This window comes from Dicentrarchus labrax, unplaced genomic scaffold (genome assembly GCF_905237075.1).
Source record: "Dicentrarchus labrax unplaced genomic scaffold, dlabrax2021, whole genome shotgun sequence".
In the NCBI taxonomy this organism is placed as follows: Eukaryota; Metazoa; Chordata; class Actinopteri; family Moronidae; genus Dicentrarchus; species Dicentrarchus labrax.
The window spans coordinates 34,353,557-34,371,255 of NW_026136711.1; the positions used below are offsets into that span (position 1 = coordinate 34,353,557).

General features: G+C 38.8%; 2 protein-coding genes across 2 annotated transcripts in view; one reads left to right on the forward strand and one right to left on the reverse strand.

Annotated features, from left to right (window-relative positions):
- Positions 1-15,192, forward strand: part of LOC127371740 (butyrophilin-like protein 2) — an 83,256-nt gene extending 68,064 nt beyond the window's left edge. The window contains exons 6-7 of the mRNA XM_051414738.1: positions 14,763-14,850; positions 15,052-15,192. Of these exons, the coding sequence (XP_051270698.1) occupies positions 14,763-14,845 (83 nt within the window). The 3' untranslated portion in view covers positions 14,846-14,850; positions 15,052-15,192. The remainder of the gene's footprint in view (positions 1-14,762; positions 14,851-15,051) is intronic.
- LOC127371738 (neogenin-like) overlaps positions 1-17,699 on the reverse strand; it is a 197,338-nt gene that overhangs the window by 169,449 nt on the left and 10,190 nt on the right. The gene's annotated exons all lie outside the window — the stretch shown is intronic.

Consider the following 17,699-nt stretch of genomic DNA (forward strand, 5'->3'; position numbering starts at 1 on the left):
TGTTTTAATCCTCTACAAGTCTTTTATAGATCTCCCTTGTTTGATTTCTCTTCTGTCGTGTCTCTTTCAATCTATCCTTCCCTCTGGTTTTATCTTCCTTTGTTTTTATTTACATGCTCCCTATGTTTGTGTTTTTGTGTGTTTGTTTATTTGTTGTTTGGAAAGCACTTTGGATCTCTGTGTCAAAAGGTGCTATATAAATAGGGTTCTTACTTACTTACTTAAAAGAACTGAGGTAACACACACACACACACACACACACACACACACACACAGGTGGAGTGTGTGAGTCATCCAACATCAGTAATATAAATGTGGAGTGTGAGTCATTAACATCAGTAATATAAATGTGGATGTGTGAGCAATAGGAGCTGTAAATGTTGTCAAGTGAAACCAAAGAAAAGCTGAGAAGGTGCTGCTGCTGGCGGGGGATGCAGCCTCATGAGAGACCAGAGCAAAGCTGGGACCGGGTTTTTATCCTGATCGGTACGCTGCTGATGGTACCTTCAGGGGACACACAGGAGAAACAATAACATCACCACATCAACATGCTAGACAGGGACCCTCACAGGGACAATCTTGTTTCACTCAGTGTTTACACACAGATAGGCCCTAAATACAATCCCACTGCTCAGGTGGAGGATTCTGACAGTCTGAGCAGAATTCATGAGTCATAGTTAATCTATGGACAGATGACTTTTATTGTGAAGGATTGCTGCCGGAAGTGTTGTCGTTGCAGTCTGCAGAAGCTGAAATTGAAAGTGTTTGTGATGGGGCCAATCCGCAGTGAGGAGTGTCTGAGGTTCCGTTCTAAAGAGAGCTGATCAGTGAGCTGATGTTTCATCCTCAGAGGAAGACTATGGATCTTCTTCCTCGTGTGTCTCTGTCTGCTGACCTGGTCTGCAGGAACGGCTGCTGATCACAGTAAGAAAACTCATCACTCTTCTTTATTTCTGAAGCTGTCTGAAACAGGAAATGAATGAGGCTGCAAACACCTGCAACTGCCATCGTGATGTGAAATGCATCCTGATAATCGATAGTATTGATTGACTTGATTCCAACTTTCTGATCAGTGACAGTATTTTAGAGTTGCTGTGTGTGTGTGTGTGTGTGTGTGTGTGTGTGTGTGTGTGTGTGTGTGTGTGTGAGGGCGTCGGCTCCATCCTGTTTTGATCAGGTAGTTCATTGATGAGCTGCAGACAAACTCTTCTCTTTATGGATACTAATGAAAACTATATACTGTATATATGTATATATGTTACTGACTGATTATAAGCTGTTTAAACTGTATACTGTATATATGTTACTGACTGATTACAGCTGTTTAAACTGTATACACTGTATATATTAATGTACATACCTGTCTATAACATGTTCCATACATACATTTACTACATTACTGCACAACATGTTTACATTAGAGTTCATAGATTGGACTTTTATGTATTTGTTGGTTTATTTAACAGGTACACAGGTGCACATTAATGCCCTCTAGGGTGCTCATCCTAACCATGACTCAGCTGTTTCACAACTGTCTGCACTCTGATTACTTTGTTTAAAAAAAATATATATATATATATATATATATATATATATATTTTCCCTCTGGCTGTAAATACCAAGAGGATAATTTCCATCTGTAGTCCCTGAACAGATGTTACACAGTCACCATAAAAACATTGTTACATTACAGATCTTGTCCCAGAGTTCCTGTGTTTGTCATGGTTTCCCTTTATTTATTGAGCTAATAAGTTAACATTTTAATAAATACCGGAGGAGCTTCACTTTTCTTTAGTCTCATCTTTGGGAAACCTGCGAACACAAATAAGTGAAAATGCACATTACATGTGCAGATAGAAGGGGAGAGGAAGAGAGGAGCTCAGTGCATCCTGGGAAGTCCCCAGCAGTCTAGGCCTATAGCAGCATAACTAAGGGATGGTTCAGGACTCACCTGAGTGCAGTGTTCCAGAGGGGTAATAGGGTACTATGAGCTCTTTAAGATATGAAGGGGCCTGACCATGAGCTTTATAGGTGAGGAGGAGGATTTTAAATTCTATTCTACATTTTACAGGGAGCCAATGCAGAGAAGCTAGTACAGGAGAGATGTGATCTCTTTTTCTAGTTCCTGTCAGTACTCGTGCTGCAGCGTTCTGAATTAATTGGAGCGTTTTAATGGACTTATTGGGGCAACCTGATAATAAAGAGTTGCAGTAATCCAGCCTTGAAGTAACAAATGCATGGATTAGTTTTTCTGCAGAGTACAGAGAGTCCGTTGTCTGATGCAGTTAAAGGTTGTTAGTAACTTTAACCAGTGCTGTCTCTGCGCTGCCTTGTGGAACTCCACAGGTTAAATCTGCTGTGGATTACAGTGATTGGCCTCTGGTGTCAGATACATTTTATTATACAGGATTTAAACCAACTCAGTGTTAAACCTCAGATACCCACTGCTCAACCATGTCAACTGGTGGAAACTGGCATCTTATCTTTGTGTTTCTCTGGATCATTGACTCATTGCCAACTTTGGTCTCACACTTACAAAAACATGTTGAAGCCACTAACCACATTATCCATATTATTTATGGTTTTAACGATATCAATAAAATACTGAGGGTAACTTGATTTTTATGGAGCCATTTTGTCACGCCCATGGGTGAAACCCATGTGACATTTTCACCACCAATAATAATCCTAGCAGTTTCAGTAGGTAATCTGAAATCTGACTGTTCACTAAACTGCTCATAAACTGGTGTTTTTGAGTGATTGTAAATCTGACTTTTGGTTCTACATATGAACACACTGATTATACAAGTGTTTGTCTTCCAGGTCCACCTGTCATCCAAACTGGTGGTGATGGAAAGGAGTGATGCCATTTTACCCTGTTCCCTCGGCACTTCGAGCATTAAGGAAGAGCTCTTTGACTGGAAGAGATCGTCAGGAGGTGTTCCTGTATGATAAGCGTGATGAATACAATAATGGCCGTCCAGGTCAAGACCCACAGTTCAAAAGGACGGGTCTTTCATTTTCCAGAAGCTGTGCAGTCGGGTAATGCCTCCATAGTTATCAGAAACACACAGGTGTCTGACAGTGGAACCTACACCTGTGATTTTCCTCGACATCAGCCACAAAGACGATCCCGCATTGAGCTTCTTATTGGTGAGTGCTTCCATCAAACAGCTGTAAAGATGCTGCTCATTCACAGACACAGAGACTGGTTCAAGTGTGCCACATGAGCTCCAGCTGCCATCACACAGTCAGAGTAGCACATCTGGACGAGGCCCTGTCCTGAGGACGGAGGCTGCTGTAGCTTTGTGTAGAAGCTGCATACACATTCAATCTGTGGCATTTCTGTTTCCTCTCTATCTGTTTATGTTTCATAGTGTGCTGTCCCTGTGAAACAAACAAACAGATAAACTGTTGGATAAACACTGGGAAGAGAGTTCCCTCCATACTGCTGAAGTTCTATATGTTTCCCTTTCATTGAGTCATATTGCTGTTTGTAAAGTTCATTCTGAGCAAGGTAAAGGGCGGCAGAAATAGTCCGGTTCATAAGCCCTATTAAACATTAACTTGTTGCTTTTACACTTAAGGTTTTATACAGATTAAACAACATGTTGGTTAGTGAACCTAGAGGAGCTGGTAGGTGGATTATTTCACTGTTCAGCAGACACAGATCTGTTTCCAGTCTTTGTGCTGAGATTACCGGCTGTTGGCTGTAGCTTTATATTTAATGTACAGATAATGAAAGTGATATTAATTTTACCATCTAACTCTTCACCAGAATGCAAATAAGCATTTAATATCCCAAAATGTCAAACAGTTTGTTTAAGGAAAGCCCTGCATGTGGGTTGTTATAAAGGATGTTCCTTATGAGAGCACTCACAGCTGGTTTGGAAAGTTCTGGGTTAACGAGAGGAAGTTGATGATCATCAGTTTTGTGAGACAGAGGATCCACAACCAGCAGTGTTAGCTGTAATAAAGACAGATTACTCAAAGATATCCTTCACTACTTCTTAAGACCTCCTCCTGAGGCTTCTGGTCCAGCAGCAGTCAGAGGTTTACAATGAGCAGATCTGTGATGTGCCACATTTATTAACCATGTTTGATCAGATGAGATCTCTTCTGGAGGCAACTGCTTCGCCAAGGTGCTGTTAGATGTGTTTTCTCTTCCAGGACATAAAACCAGTCTCATCTGTGAATGTTCAGTCAGATTAAGATCGTTTGTGAAATCTAAAACTCTGGCTTCTTTTTATGTATTTAATCAGTTTAATAATCAGAATAACAAGTTTAATGTTTTCCCAGTATTATCTGTGTTCCATGTTGACAATGTCAGACAAACACTTTAACATAATTCTGTTTTATTTTGTCTTTCAGATCCTATCTTAAGAAACAGATACCCTGGGGTCAAAGGTGAGTCCTGGTTGATTCTTTATTTGTGTTTTTATTTGCTCAGACCATTTACAAACTATTATTATTATTATTATTATTATTTATTTATTTATTAGCTTGTATCTGGACTTTAAGATTTACTTGGACTTTATGTGACTTTGGATTTATTTTCTGTCTCTGAAACAAACTGTTGTTCACATTTACTAACAGAGAGGCAATTAATACAAAACCTCTCAATAGTGGAGTTGTACCATACATTTTAATCAGCCTTATTTTTCCTGAGGATGTAATGTTTGAAAACATTTAACATGGTTTAATATTTCTAATTCCAGGAAAAACATATTAGTAATAATTCAGTGTGTCAATATTTTATGGGTCTCTAGTTGTATAAAAATCCTCTGAATTGTACAAAGTAAAACATTCTGACTCCACAGAGTGTCAGTAGAATGAGTTTGATACTTTGATTTGACATTATGTGTTTCCAGCATCATTTATAATCAACAGAGACTCAAAGTTTCCTTCAAACTTTGCTTCATTTATTCTCATTTTAGTCTCTATATTAATAACATAATCTGCATAATCAAATTATTACCTGTTTTACACATATTCACAACCCATTTATTTATTAATGTCATTTCTCGTGCAACTAAAAGGCCTGGAACCAAAAGTATACTGTAATATGTTAATTATTAAAAACTCAGCCAAAGAAACCAAATTACAGAAATTTGCTTTTATAACTAAAATAAACAGGAAAAAGCAACATTAACATAACTGGCAGCTCAATCCTACAAACTTCAGAAGATAACAACTTGTGTTTCACATTTCATAACACATTTTAATATTTAGTAGTGTAATATAAAATATTGTTTACATATCAGACAACAAATTTCATGCATTATCATTTCAAGATAATTTTTAACACCACAAGTGTAGAATAAATATGTTTAAGTAGTCAAAGGTTGTCTTCTGTCATGATGTGAGTCAGAATAGAAGTGTTGGAATAAAATAAATTTTTGTAGAAATTGAAGAATGACCCCTGATGCTGGAAGGTGCAATTAAACCTCACAAAAAATAGACTTATCATGTTCTTCAATATTATCTTATAGTTTCTATTATGTTCACAGGTGCAGCTCCAGAGCCGTATGTCAAAACACTTAAAACGATGATGGGATGGTCCTGCAGTGTGCTGTTGAAGGTGCTTCTCCACAACCTAAAGTAGAGTGGAAGGACAGTGCTGGAAACATCCTTCCTGCTAAAGAACCACAGGTCACAGAAAGAGGAGGAAGCTACAACGTCATCCTACAAGCTCCTTTAACCAAGACCGACAACTTCACCTGTGTAGTCACACAGGAGGAAATCAACCATCAGATTTCTGCTGACATATATGCTCTTTTAATGGTGAGATTCTTCCAAGTTCTATTTTTATATTCAAATAATTTTTGTAAATGTTCTTCAGACTGAACGCAAAGAAAAATGTGATGAAGACGTCTACACAAGTTGAACATTTTTTAAACTGGCTGTTAAATTCACTCTTATTCTGAGACTCCACTTCATTAATATACAGAGATAAAAGGAAGAATGAGAGGGTCTGGAGGGAAATAACAGAAAGAACTCACACACACACCCACACACCCACACACACACACACACACACACACACACACACACACACACACACACAGAGCCGACCCACCACCAAGAAGCACATAATGATTTTAATCTGGACTTCACTGGACAGCAGTCAGTGGAGGAAGAACAACTCACATTATTAACTTCAGTAAAAGTAGTGAAACCACAGAGTAAAAATACTCTGTTACAAGTTAAAGTCCACTTGAGTAAAATCAGTGTCTCACTGCATGGTACGGCTCGGCTCGGCTCGGCTCAGCCACTCAACAGTAAATGATTACTGTGTGTCTGAAATGGAGCAGCCACGTTGATATTTGAGCAGCGTTTGGTTGGTAGCTGCTGCTCATTTCCCACCCTGTTGTGTTCATGTTGTTGTTGTGTTTCAGAGAAACTGTGCTCATTGAGAAGTGCAGCATGAAACTTTTAGTACTGAAACATTTGAGCTCTGTCTCCTGAAGCAGAACTTCTGCTGCCTTTTGGAGGTTTGCAGGTTGCAAATCAACAGTCACATTACATTTTTACCAACAAGCTTTTTGATGACGAGAGGCTGATGAGATGAAATACTCGCTCTTCAGATGTGTCACTGAATGGATGTTCCAACACTAAAGCTATTTTTCAGTGACATAAAAACCCTCTTGTGATTCCCAGCTCTTGTCACTGCCACTTGTTCACTGGCGTGCACAGACTGAAGGTCAGCCCCAACTCTGAGCCTCCTTTCTCTATAGTTTGTGGCTACTTTCCAGTTGAGATGGCAGCGTGCACAAAACGAGGCCTGTAGTGCAGCTCCACAGGCTGCCTGTACTGCCTGTTTGAAATCTCTTGCACCGGCTGTTTGTGAGTTCACACCTGGACAACTTCAATGTACATATATGTGATTATTGAACAAAGATTAGTGCAGCACCAAACTACAATGAGTTCCAGCACACACACTGATTGTTACAGTTGAGCCTGTTGGTGTAAATATGAGCTCATACTAACTACTAGGTGTGACTGTGGTTGAACTGATTGAACCAAGTGATAAAACTAGTTTGCTACATGAACACAATATATGAGCTGCTGAGTGAGTAGAAGAGCTCATAGAAAATAATCTGACTCTGAGTGACAATGACAACATGAACCATCAAACATCATCACAGCTTTGAACTCACTCTGACTAAATATACATTACTTTACTACTTTAAGGACAGTTCCTTTATATTTGACACAATAATCAGATATTGCTGAAAGGAGAAGTTAGGCAGCAGATTTCTCTCTGAATGAATCCACATTGTTTTTGTCAAGTCTGTTTTATTGAGGAAGGATTCCAAAATGTAGGACATGAGAGTGCAGTGTACATTTTCATTGAAGAGAAGCAAAGCTAATACAACAGATAGTATCAACATCACTTAACTGAACAACATATACTCTGAACTCACCCCCTCCCTCCCTCCCTCCCTTCTGCTCAGGAAGTACTGTACAACAATAAAGGTTGCAGTGGAAAGATAGTAAAAGAACAAGCGATGGAAATTGTATTGGCCAGTAAAGTACACAGGGAGTGTACATTATTGGTTGTTTCTCAGGTAGCAGACAAAGGGCAGCCAGATGTGATCAAACTGTGACTGTCTGTTCTTCAGAGAGAACCTTATTTTGTCAAGGTGAAGGGTGTTGGTCATTTCATTGAGCCACAGCTTCTGAATGAATCCATATTAAACATTCCTGAATACATCTAGACCAGGGGTCACCAACCTTTTGAAACTGAGAGCTACTTTATGGGTACTGAGTCATACGAAGGGCTACCAGTTTGATACACTCTTCTGAAATAACAAATTTGCTCAGTTTGCCTTTAGTTATATAACATCATTAATGATTAATGATACTCATCTATGTGAAGACACTGATCACGTTAATGATTTCTCACAATAATTATCAACAACGACTTAACAAGGTGGGAAACAGATAATATCAATATTCAACTCTTTATTTCTATTAATCTCAGCAATTGTTTAAATTTTCAGATGATCCCTTCAACAACATTTCATTAGCCACTAACACTTTAAACAAATCATGAACTATGTTGCACCATGTTTGAAAAGGTTATCAATTATGTAATGTTTAAGAACAATCAACTTCCAAAGTCCAGCATCCAAGTTGAACGTTGCACTTAGTTGTTCAGCCATGCATGTTATGTCCACGTTCAAGAAAGGATTGGAGATGAATGACACACATGGCTCAAGCTGATCAAGGTCACAGAACCTATTCTCAAACTCTTGCCCAAGCCTGTTTAGGACTTGACAGTACTTTTCTGCAACTTTGTCGAATGTCTCAGATGCAGAAGCATTGTCTTTCAGCACCGACAGCACAGAGGGAAAGTGCAGCACCTTTTTTCTCTGTGAATGCACAGAGAAAATGTTCATCTTGGCTTTAAATGCATTTAAAGCACTTATCATATCAACAACAGTCTTACCTTTACCTTGCAGCTCGCAGTTCAAGTGGTTTAGTTTCCCAGTAATGTCCATTAAAAATGCAAGGTCAAGTGTCCCCTCTGTGTCCTCTAGCAGCGAGACGTCTTCGCATTTGGACTGCATGAAGTCTTTGATTTCACCCAAAAGGGCAACAAACGAAGTAAAACTCGTCCTCTGCTGAGCCATCGGATTCCTGTGTGTAGCAGCAGGTCACCATATTCAGCTGACATCTCCTCCAACAGATCCCGGTCCAGCTGAACGACCAAGTTACCGGACATAGCCGACACTCGTCTATCCATCGTAGATGCCCCCAGTTGGACATCGGAGAGAGTGGAGATTCAATCAGTTCCATCTTTCTCAGTGTTAGCAATTATCATCATTGCTTCTTTGACAACTTCTCCGTCTGAAAATGCCTTCTTCTTCTTCTTTATCAGAAAATGTGTAGCTCTAAACGAGGCTTCGGTTGCTTTTTGGGAGTCTTTCGCCGGCCTCGTGAAAAAAGACTGCTGCTTACCCAAAGCTGCCTTTAGCTCCCAGGCTTATTCTACCCGTAGCGCACTTCACGCTGGGTAGTTGGCGTGGTAGCTCTTGTGACACGTAATGAAGTGTCTCTCCACATTGTTCCACTTTGCCGTCGCCACAGTCGCCTCGCAAATGAGACACACGCAGGTTTCTTTCGCAGTCGTAAAAAGAACTCTCCCTCCCATTCACTGTGAAAATGATACGTTTTCTTTCTTTTTCTGCCATGTTTTTGGGGTAAGAAACCGCGTTCAGCTCCCGATCTTCGCTGTGCCCGCGAATGCTGAAATTTTGTCATGGCCTCAAAACTTTGACCTTTCCAACTTCAACACTGGTGAGTTGTGCTATTTTTAGGACAGGCCTGCGGGCGACTCAAGTGGTCCTTGGGGGCGACCTGTGTTGGTGACCCCTGATATAGACAGACAGAAACAGAGCAACACCTACTAAATCTTTACAGAGGATTTGAGTCTGAGATGAGTATCAGCAGAATGTACTTAAAGAAGCAAAAGTATAATAAAAAAGTATTATATTTTATATGTTGATCATGTGTTTGTATGTTAGATCAAATTAAATAACTACATCAGTCTGATAAATCTAAAGTAAGGAGTTCAATATTTCCCTCTGAAATGTAGTGAAGTAGAAGTATAAAGTAGTATAAAGTGAAAATACTCGAGTAAAGTACAAGTAGCTCAAACTTGTAGTGAAGCCCAGTCCTTGAGTCCTCGTCCCCGTCTGTCTCTAAATGTTTGTTAATCTGAGTTATAGTCAGTGAGTCAAACCTGTCGCCAAAACCTGAATTTGAGATCTGAGCAGCACGACAATGTTGAGCAGAAATTTCTCACTGATCCAATTTCTGAAACGAGGTGTGTTTGATTTTAAAAAGCCTGTGTTTCATATTTCAGAAGAGTTTTTATATTAGTTGAGTGCAATAAAAAGTACTGTATGAATCTCAGGGACAGGTTTGGACAGGCCTCATGTTTGTCTCATTATTGTTGGAACAGTTCACCTCTCGTCTCATTCGGGGCTGATTTGGTCAATGTGAAATATTTGATCAGAATTGAATTAGTATGGATTGTAGAGTGATTGATCAATTCAAATGATAAAAGATAACAAAGCTGTAGTTTTAAAGATCAAATAATGAGAATGCTCTCCTTCCTTTGGAGACAATGTGCTGCGTTCACACTGCAGGTAAAAGTGGCCCAATCAGATAGTTTTGCTCATATGTGACTCAATCACATGAATGTGAGCTTTTAAACTCTGATTTGGGACAGCTACGTTCACACTGCAAGCCTTAGTGCTCAATTCTGATTCATTGCTCACATCACATTCTTTGTTTTGTTTGGCTGTTCACATTATGTTTAAGATGTGGCCCATATCAGATTCCAGTGTGAACAGGTCCCGGTCCTGAAGTGAACCGCGTGACCAACGTGGATCTAGAGTGACGTAAAAGTCACATGAATTTGAATATGACTGTTGAATGAAAGTGGCCCAAATCAGAATGTAAAAGATCAGATTCAGTGTGATTGGTGCTGTTCACACTGTTCTAAAACAATCAGATCTGAGTCCCATTAATGATCCAATCAATCAGATTTGGGCCACTTGTGTCTGCAGTGTGAACCAGGGTTGGAGTTCTGTGGGAGCCAGTGGGAGTGGAGCTCCCATAAGAAGGGGTCTGAGCTCCCATGAAAGCAGTAAAACCCTCCGTCTGTGGGGGGGGTCACTAATACATTACCAACAAGCATTATTTGAATGCATTTTTCAATGTAATGAGGATTCTATCTCTCTGTACTGACTGCTTGCTTTCTATTGGATTTACCACTGGCACAACCCGATGCATCCTCCCACTAGTGGAGTGCTACATAGGATAGGGTACTGTGCACCCGCGCTCAGCACTGTGTAAATATTAACACCTACTTTCATATGATACCAAAAAGGGTGGAAATGTGTTCTCCCTTTGAGTGACGGCTCTCTGTTGGCACATTTCAGTCTGTTCATACTTTGTTGCAACATCGTAGGAAAGTTTCAGGTTGTTGGAATCTACTTGATACAATTGTTGTAAGTTGTGTGTGTGTGTGTGTGTGTGTGTGTGTGTGTGTGTTGTGTGTGTGTGTGTGTGTGTCCACATTCATCATGCTGCTCACTTCAGGACCGGGACCTGTTCACACTGGAATCTGATATTCAAACAATAACGTGAGCAGCCAAACAAAAAGAATCCGATGTGAGCAATAAATCCGAATTGAGCTCTAAGTGTTGCAGTGTGAACGTACTCCAGTGAAATCTTTCATCAGCTGCTGTTGGCTACAAAAGAACAATTGAAACCAATTGAATGATGAGTTTTCTGTTCTGGCAGCATGAGACTGTTGATCAAAGACACTCAGTGGCCCATTTATTAGCTCCACCTGTACAATCTATTAAGTAGATTAGATTCAACTTTCACATTGTCATTGCACAGAGTACAAGTACTGAGACAACACAATGCAGCTGAGCTTCTAAGCAGAAGTACAAACAGCAATTGAGTGCAGAGTGTGTCCATATGTACAGGGCTAATAAATAGAATAAACAGTAAGGGCTAGATATGAATCCACTGAGATATATACAGTATGAACATGTGCAGCAGTACAGTAGGCACAATATATAGTGCTGTATAAGTGGAAGACATTATATCCACAATAAACAGCTCTGATATGAATATGGTGGATACACTATAGATGATATATACAGTATGGACTGTAGTATAAATATGTAGATATTATAATTCAATACAACAGCTCTGCCATAAATTCCACCTTTCCAAAGTTTGTAATGTTCACTTTTTGTTGACTTTGTGAGAAATGTGTAAATGAAACTATATGTTTGTTACTGAGCTCATATTAAAGGTGCTGTTGTACTGGACTCCATTATACTGAGAGCTGTTTCTATTTTATTGTCCTCCCTGTTTACACACATGAGAGAGACAGAATATTAGAATCCCCTCTGAATATAATGCAGTCCAGTACAACAGCATCACTAACTATGAGCTCAGTGATAACACATATGATTGAATGAACAGCTCTCTGACAGTGTAGAAACAAAGTGAACATTATAGACATCAATAAAGGAACTTAATGACACAACAGTTGTATTGATTGCATTAGATTGTACAGGTGTACCTAATAAAGTGACCACTGAGTGTTTGTGTCACTGACACAATGAAACCCTGATAACACAAGGGCTGCACATGCTTTTAACACCCTATGTTTCAGATTTATAACACATTTTATATTACTGTAGTGTGATAGAAAATACTGTGATATCATTTCAAGATAATCTTCACTCATTATGTATTTTCTGTCATGATATGAGTTTGAAATAGTATTTGTAGTTTAACAAACTTTTTGATAGAAGCTTAATGTGTCTGAAATTGGATGCCCTGTCAAATAATGCTGGGAAGTCTAATTTAAGTTCCAGTGTGTAGGATTTAGTGGCCTCAACTCAGTACAGTTCAGCTTTACAATATGTCATATTATAAACTCTACTTTCTATGTTCACAGGTGCAGCTTCAAAGCCGTCTATCACGATTTTTAAAGTTAAGGATGGGGCGCTGCTGCAGTGTGAGGTTGAAGGTGTTTCTCCACAACCTAAAGTAGAGTGGAAGGACAGTGCTGGAAACATCCTTCCTGCTAAAGAACCACAGGTCACAGAAAGAGGAGGAAGCTACGACGTCATCCTCTTGATTACTGTAACCAAAGCCGACAAACTATTCCTGTGTTATCACACAGGAGAAAATCAACCATCGGATTTCTGCTTACACGTATGCTGGGCCTCTTAATGGTGAGATTCTTCCCAGTTGTATTTTTCTATTCCATTTTGTTTATTATTTATTTTGTTGACGTGTTATTTGTTTCCAAAAGGAATGTTAATGTTTGTTGAGACTGAAGAACATTGTGACGAAGAAATCTGTACAAGTTGAACATGTTTCAATTTGAGTGTAAAATACACTGGAGGGAATTAGCAGGAATAACTGGAGTTTGTCAAGTCAAGTCAGCTTTATTGTCAGATGTGCTATATATGCACGACATACAGCACAAATTAAATTTCAGTCCTCTCGGACCCACGGTGCAAACAGGCAATAAAAATAAATGTTCTATAACTCAACAAGACACAAAATAAACAATCAACAAGCACAAAATAAACAATCAACAATCACTAGTAAATGTTGATCAGTCTGATCAGTCACACACACACACACACACACACACACACACACACACACACACACACACACACATTCAAAGATGGAGAGAAGGTTTTATGATTTTATTTCTCAACTAGAAACTGAACTGAAAGTAAAAACTAGGACCAGACTTTAACTCTAAATCTATACAATGATAGTTCCTGCTAATACTGTGATACCATGGAGGCTCATACAGGCTTTGAGTGTCACTTCTTACTGCACAATGGAAACTTGTCATTAGTAGCAGTGTGTTGCAGTGAGGGTCCCAGATGACAAACATGTTGGTAGAAATGTAGCTTCATTGACTGCAGCAGAGTGTTGGTTGATTCCAAGCAGAACTAACTTCAAATCCAGCATCAGGTTTTGAGTTGAAGTGAAAATGGAGATGAAAACAAGAGTGAAAGTGTCACAATGTGATTTGTAAATGTGAGCAGGAATCCTCCTCCTCTGTCTGAGTGTGAAAGCAGGAGTTCACTAATGTTCACCTCTTCCCACATTTACTAACATTTGGCTTGTGCTTTGTATTAAATGTGACTGTGTGCAGCTCACTGAAGCATAGTGGGCTGATTCAACCAATCACAGCTGATGTATGATTGAAGCATAAGGCTGTAGCACAGAGGACACAAAATGGCGACACAGTGTGATTCTCCAGCTGTGGTTTCCAGTCAGATGTGTGATTGTGCCTGCAGCTTCCTGACAGCAGAAGTATTCAGTGTAAATAGGTTGAACTTCACATTGTTGTGCAGTAAATGAAGCAACAAGCTACCAATCAATAACTCTGCTCTGGATTTCTCTCAGCACAGGAAACACACTGAAAGCTTTATCACTGAATCTACAACACAAACATTTGAATCTTCACATTTGTGGACAGCACTCAGTGGTGGAAGAAGTAATCAGATTATTTACTTTAAGGAAAAGTAGCAAAACTACAAAGTAAAAATAGTCTGTTACAAGTAAAAGTCCTGCTTTCACAATTCCACCATCAGTTCAATATAAAGTAGCAATATTTCCCTCTAAAATGTAGTGTTGAAGATAAAGCAGCATCAAATGGAAATATTGTGTACAGTAGCTCACAATTGTTTTTACTGCTCAGTGAAATCAAAGTAAGTAGATAGCTGAGTAGTTGATATTTGATTTGAACAAAGCTCATCAATACGAGCTGTAACAACAACCATGATCAAATAAAGATGTGTTTATAAGACGTAATGCAGAGTCCATCACAGCCTGGGCTCAGGGTGTAGAGAACTGGGCTGTACACACATTGTCACACACATTTGCAGATCTCAGGCACAGCAGCAGTTTAACACAAGTCCCATGGAAACAGTGTGAAGTAGAGGAGGCAGGACAGTGATTCAAACAGTCTTCTACTGATGAGCAGCACGTCTCAGAAACAGGACGATGCTACAACATCACCCTCCTCACTACTGTGAGCAGAACCACAACCAAGCTCTCAGCTGTGGACATTTCAGGAGCATACACACCTTTAGTTGTTGTCTGTGTGGCTGATGTCCAATCTGCTGTGTGTGATATACACTTACATTCTGAGTGTCACATTCACTCTCTCTTGTCTGTTTCAGACTCCACTGGATTGGTTGTTGCCGTGTCTGTTCCCATTATTCTTTTGGTTGTTGGTGTTGTTCTAGTTCAAACTCAGATGTAATAGAGGTAAGTTTAAATAATTTATTGTATCAACATATTGATGATGAGCAGACAACACAACAAATTATTTATATGTATTTCATGTTTAGAGTCTTTACAGTTGTTTTATCTTCTCAGACATTAATCATTCTGTTGCTATTTACACTCAGATTAGGATCAAATCATTTTTTGATTTTCTTCAATATAACTTTATTTTGCTTCCTGCAGGTGTGGCGAATGGAAGCACTCCCACCGAAGAGCCCAATTCATTGACAAGCCTCAGGGAATCTTGCTGATCCAGAATCGTAACTATCTCTCCATGTGCTGTGCAGTTGTCTGCTCCAGTGTGTGTGTGCTGTAGCAGTTAAACTTTGTGAGAATCACTTTGAGTTTTAGACCATACTGTATGATAGTGAGGACATTTTGGCTGCTCCTCACTTTAACGGTTAAGACCTGGTTTTAAGGTTAAAGTTACATTAGTTTCAGGTTAAGGTTGGGGTTAGTCCTGTGGTTAGTTGTGATGGTAGGAGGGTGAAATGAGGGTTTTTTGGTTGGTGAAGTGGTGTGTAAGGGGGTAGTTGGGGCCCTATTCCCCCACCCAAAACTTCCCCCTACCTTACCCAAGTTTTTTTTTCCCTTTCTTTTTAATAAGTTTTCCTTTTAAACTCACCCACCCATCAAAAAAAACAACCCTTTTTTGTTTTTTTAAAAAAACACCCAACTTTAAAAACCATTTTTTTAACCCCCCCCAAAAAAAACCCGCCCTTTAAAAATAAAAATATAAAAATAAAGAAAACGGTAAGTTCCATAGAGAAAAATTGGAGTTAAAAAGGGGAAAAAAAAAAAAAAAAAAAGGGCTTTAAAACAAAAAAAAATAAAAATTAAAAAATCATTCTGTTAATGAGAATTGAATGAATAGTTTGTGTTGATTGATACTCTGATATTTGCTGTGATTGAGTTCCACTCTTGTGCAGCTTTAAGAGAACAAATATTGACTAAACACACTTTTACTCTGTTATTAATGTGGTTGAGGACAAAGACGACTTCTTGCACTCTGTTCTGTTGCTTTTATTCTTTTCTTTTTTAGACGAATTTCATTCCAGGCAGCATAATGTAAAGTCCTAATCAAACTGCCCACTGGACTCTTGTTGAGGACATTATACTGTAGCACCTCGATGAATAAGACGGAGCTACACAGAAACAAACTAATGTGATAAATAATGAGACAGCAAAGCAGGATAATAGAACAAGTAATGACATCAAATAAAGTAACACACAGCAGAATTCAAATGGACCAAGTTAAAAAGGGACCTGATTAAAGTCAACTTCTGATAAAAGAGAATTTGATATCAGTGTTTAAAGCTAAGGGGCTCAGACCAAAAACGCCTCCTGATGGTCAGAGCAGCACCTTGCATGGTAGCTCTCTGCCATCAGTGAGTGAGTGAGTGTGAATGGATGAATGAGGGGCAGAAGTGCAGTATAAACACTGTCTATTTACCAATATTATCAGACTGCTTGTAGTTGTTAAAGGTCCTAACTGAGCTACACATGGCCATTAAAAGCCTTCACTGAACTAAAGCTGCTCTTACTGGAAATGAATGGGAATGTTTTGCAGCTAAAGTGAAATATAATGTGACTTTGTGTTTTATTGACATATTTGTGTTATTGACATTATTTGGGACAACCCTGTATTGTTTGTTTATTTGTTAAGGTGAGTCAGAGTGTGTCAGGTACAGTTCCACACTGAACTCCACACTCAGTGTCCAGTTTATTAGGTCCACCTAGCTAAAGCTAATGCAGGCTAATACAACAGTCCTGCATAATAAAGTGTTGCTGACTGATGTTTGAATTGTATGAAGGTTTTATATTTGTTACTAATGATGCATTTGTAAAGTACAATGTAATTTCAGTGCTTTATAATTGAATAAAACTGTGTGTTGTGACTTTATCGGCTGATTCAAAGATTTTAACTATTTTGTAACATTTGTTTTAATAAAGACTTTTTTTAGGAGAAGAAACACTTTGAATGAGACAATGTAGCAGATAAATCATCTTTAAAACCAAACAGACAGACAGATGGTTTACCACTGTAACAGCTTCATGAATTATATACATTATAATTATATAATAATTATTAATTATATATATTAATCACACCAATAGATGACTTATTTATTCATTATCTTTGAGTATTTTCTGCCTTTATTATGATTTATAGTTGAGAGATGCAACAAATATTTGCAGCTGGACTCAAAGCAGTGCATTGTGGTCCATAGTGAGAAAATAACAGAATATATCTTCATTTGTCTTCATAAAACACAGACAGACAGTGAGTAAAAGAAGCACATAAAGGTCACATTTAGAAACAGTTTAGAGGCAGGTTTAAATACATTATTAGCTGCCAGAGAGACTCTACAGCGCCTCCTGGAGGGGGGGGGGGTCCTCACTTTCTTTCTCATCCTTTCTATAAAAAAAGAGTCAAGAGCTTTTGGGGTTTGCCAACTGTTTGACACAGACCTTTAAAGTGTATTGTTAGATGTACAGTTTAGGGGACTGTACCAGGAAGAAAGTTTGAAAGTTAAAACTCTTTAACAATAGTTTTATACACTAGAGTTGTTTGGAGATAATATAAAGTGACTGTGAGGATCAGGAGTCAGAAGTGGATCAAGGTGTTTAAAGTTTTTCAACAGGCTCTATTTTTTGACATTTTCAGCCTTATGCATTATCAACTGACTTTATGATTTAATGACACAAAAGGTTCTTCCGACTTTCCTGATCAGAAATCAAACTTCAGGATTCAGTTGAAATAATCCAAACAGAATGAACCATTAGTGTGGACCAGATGGGCTGATGGGATCTGCTTTCTGTAGGAGGGC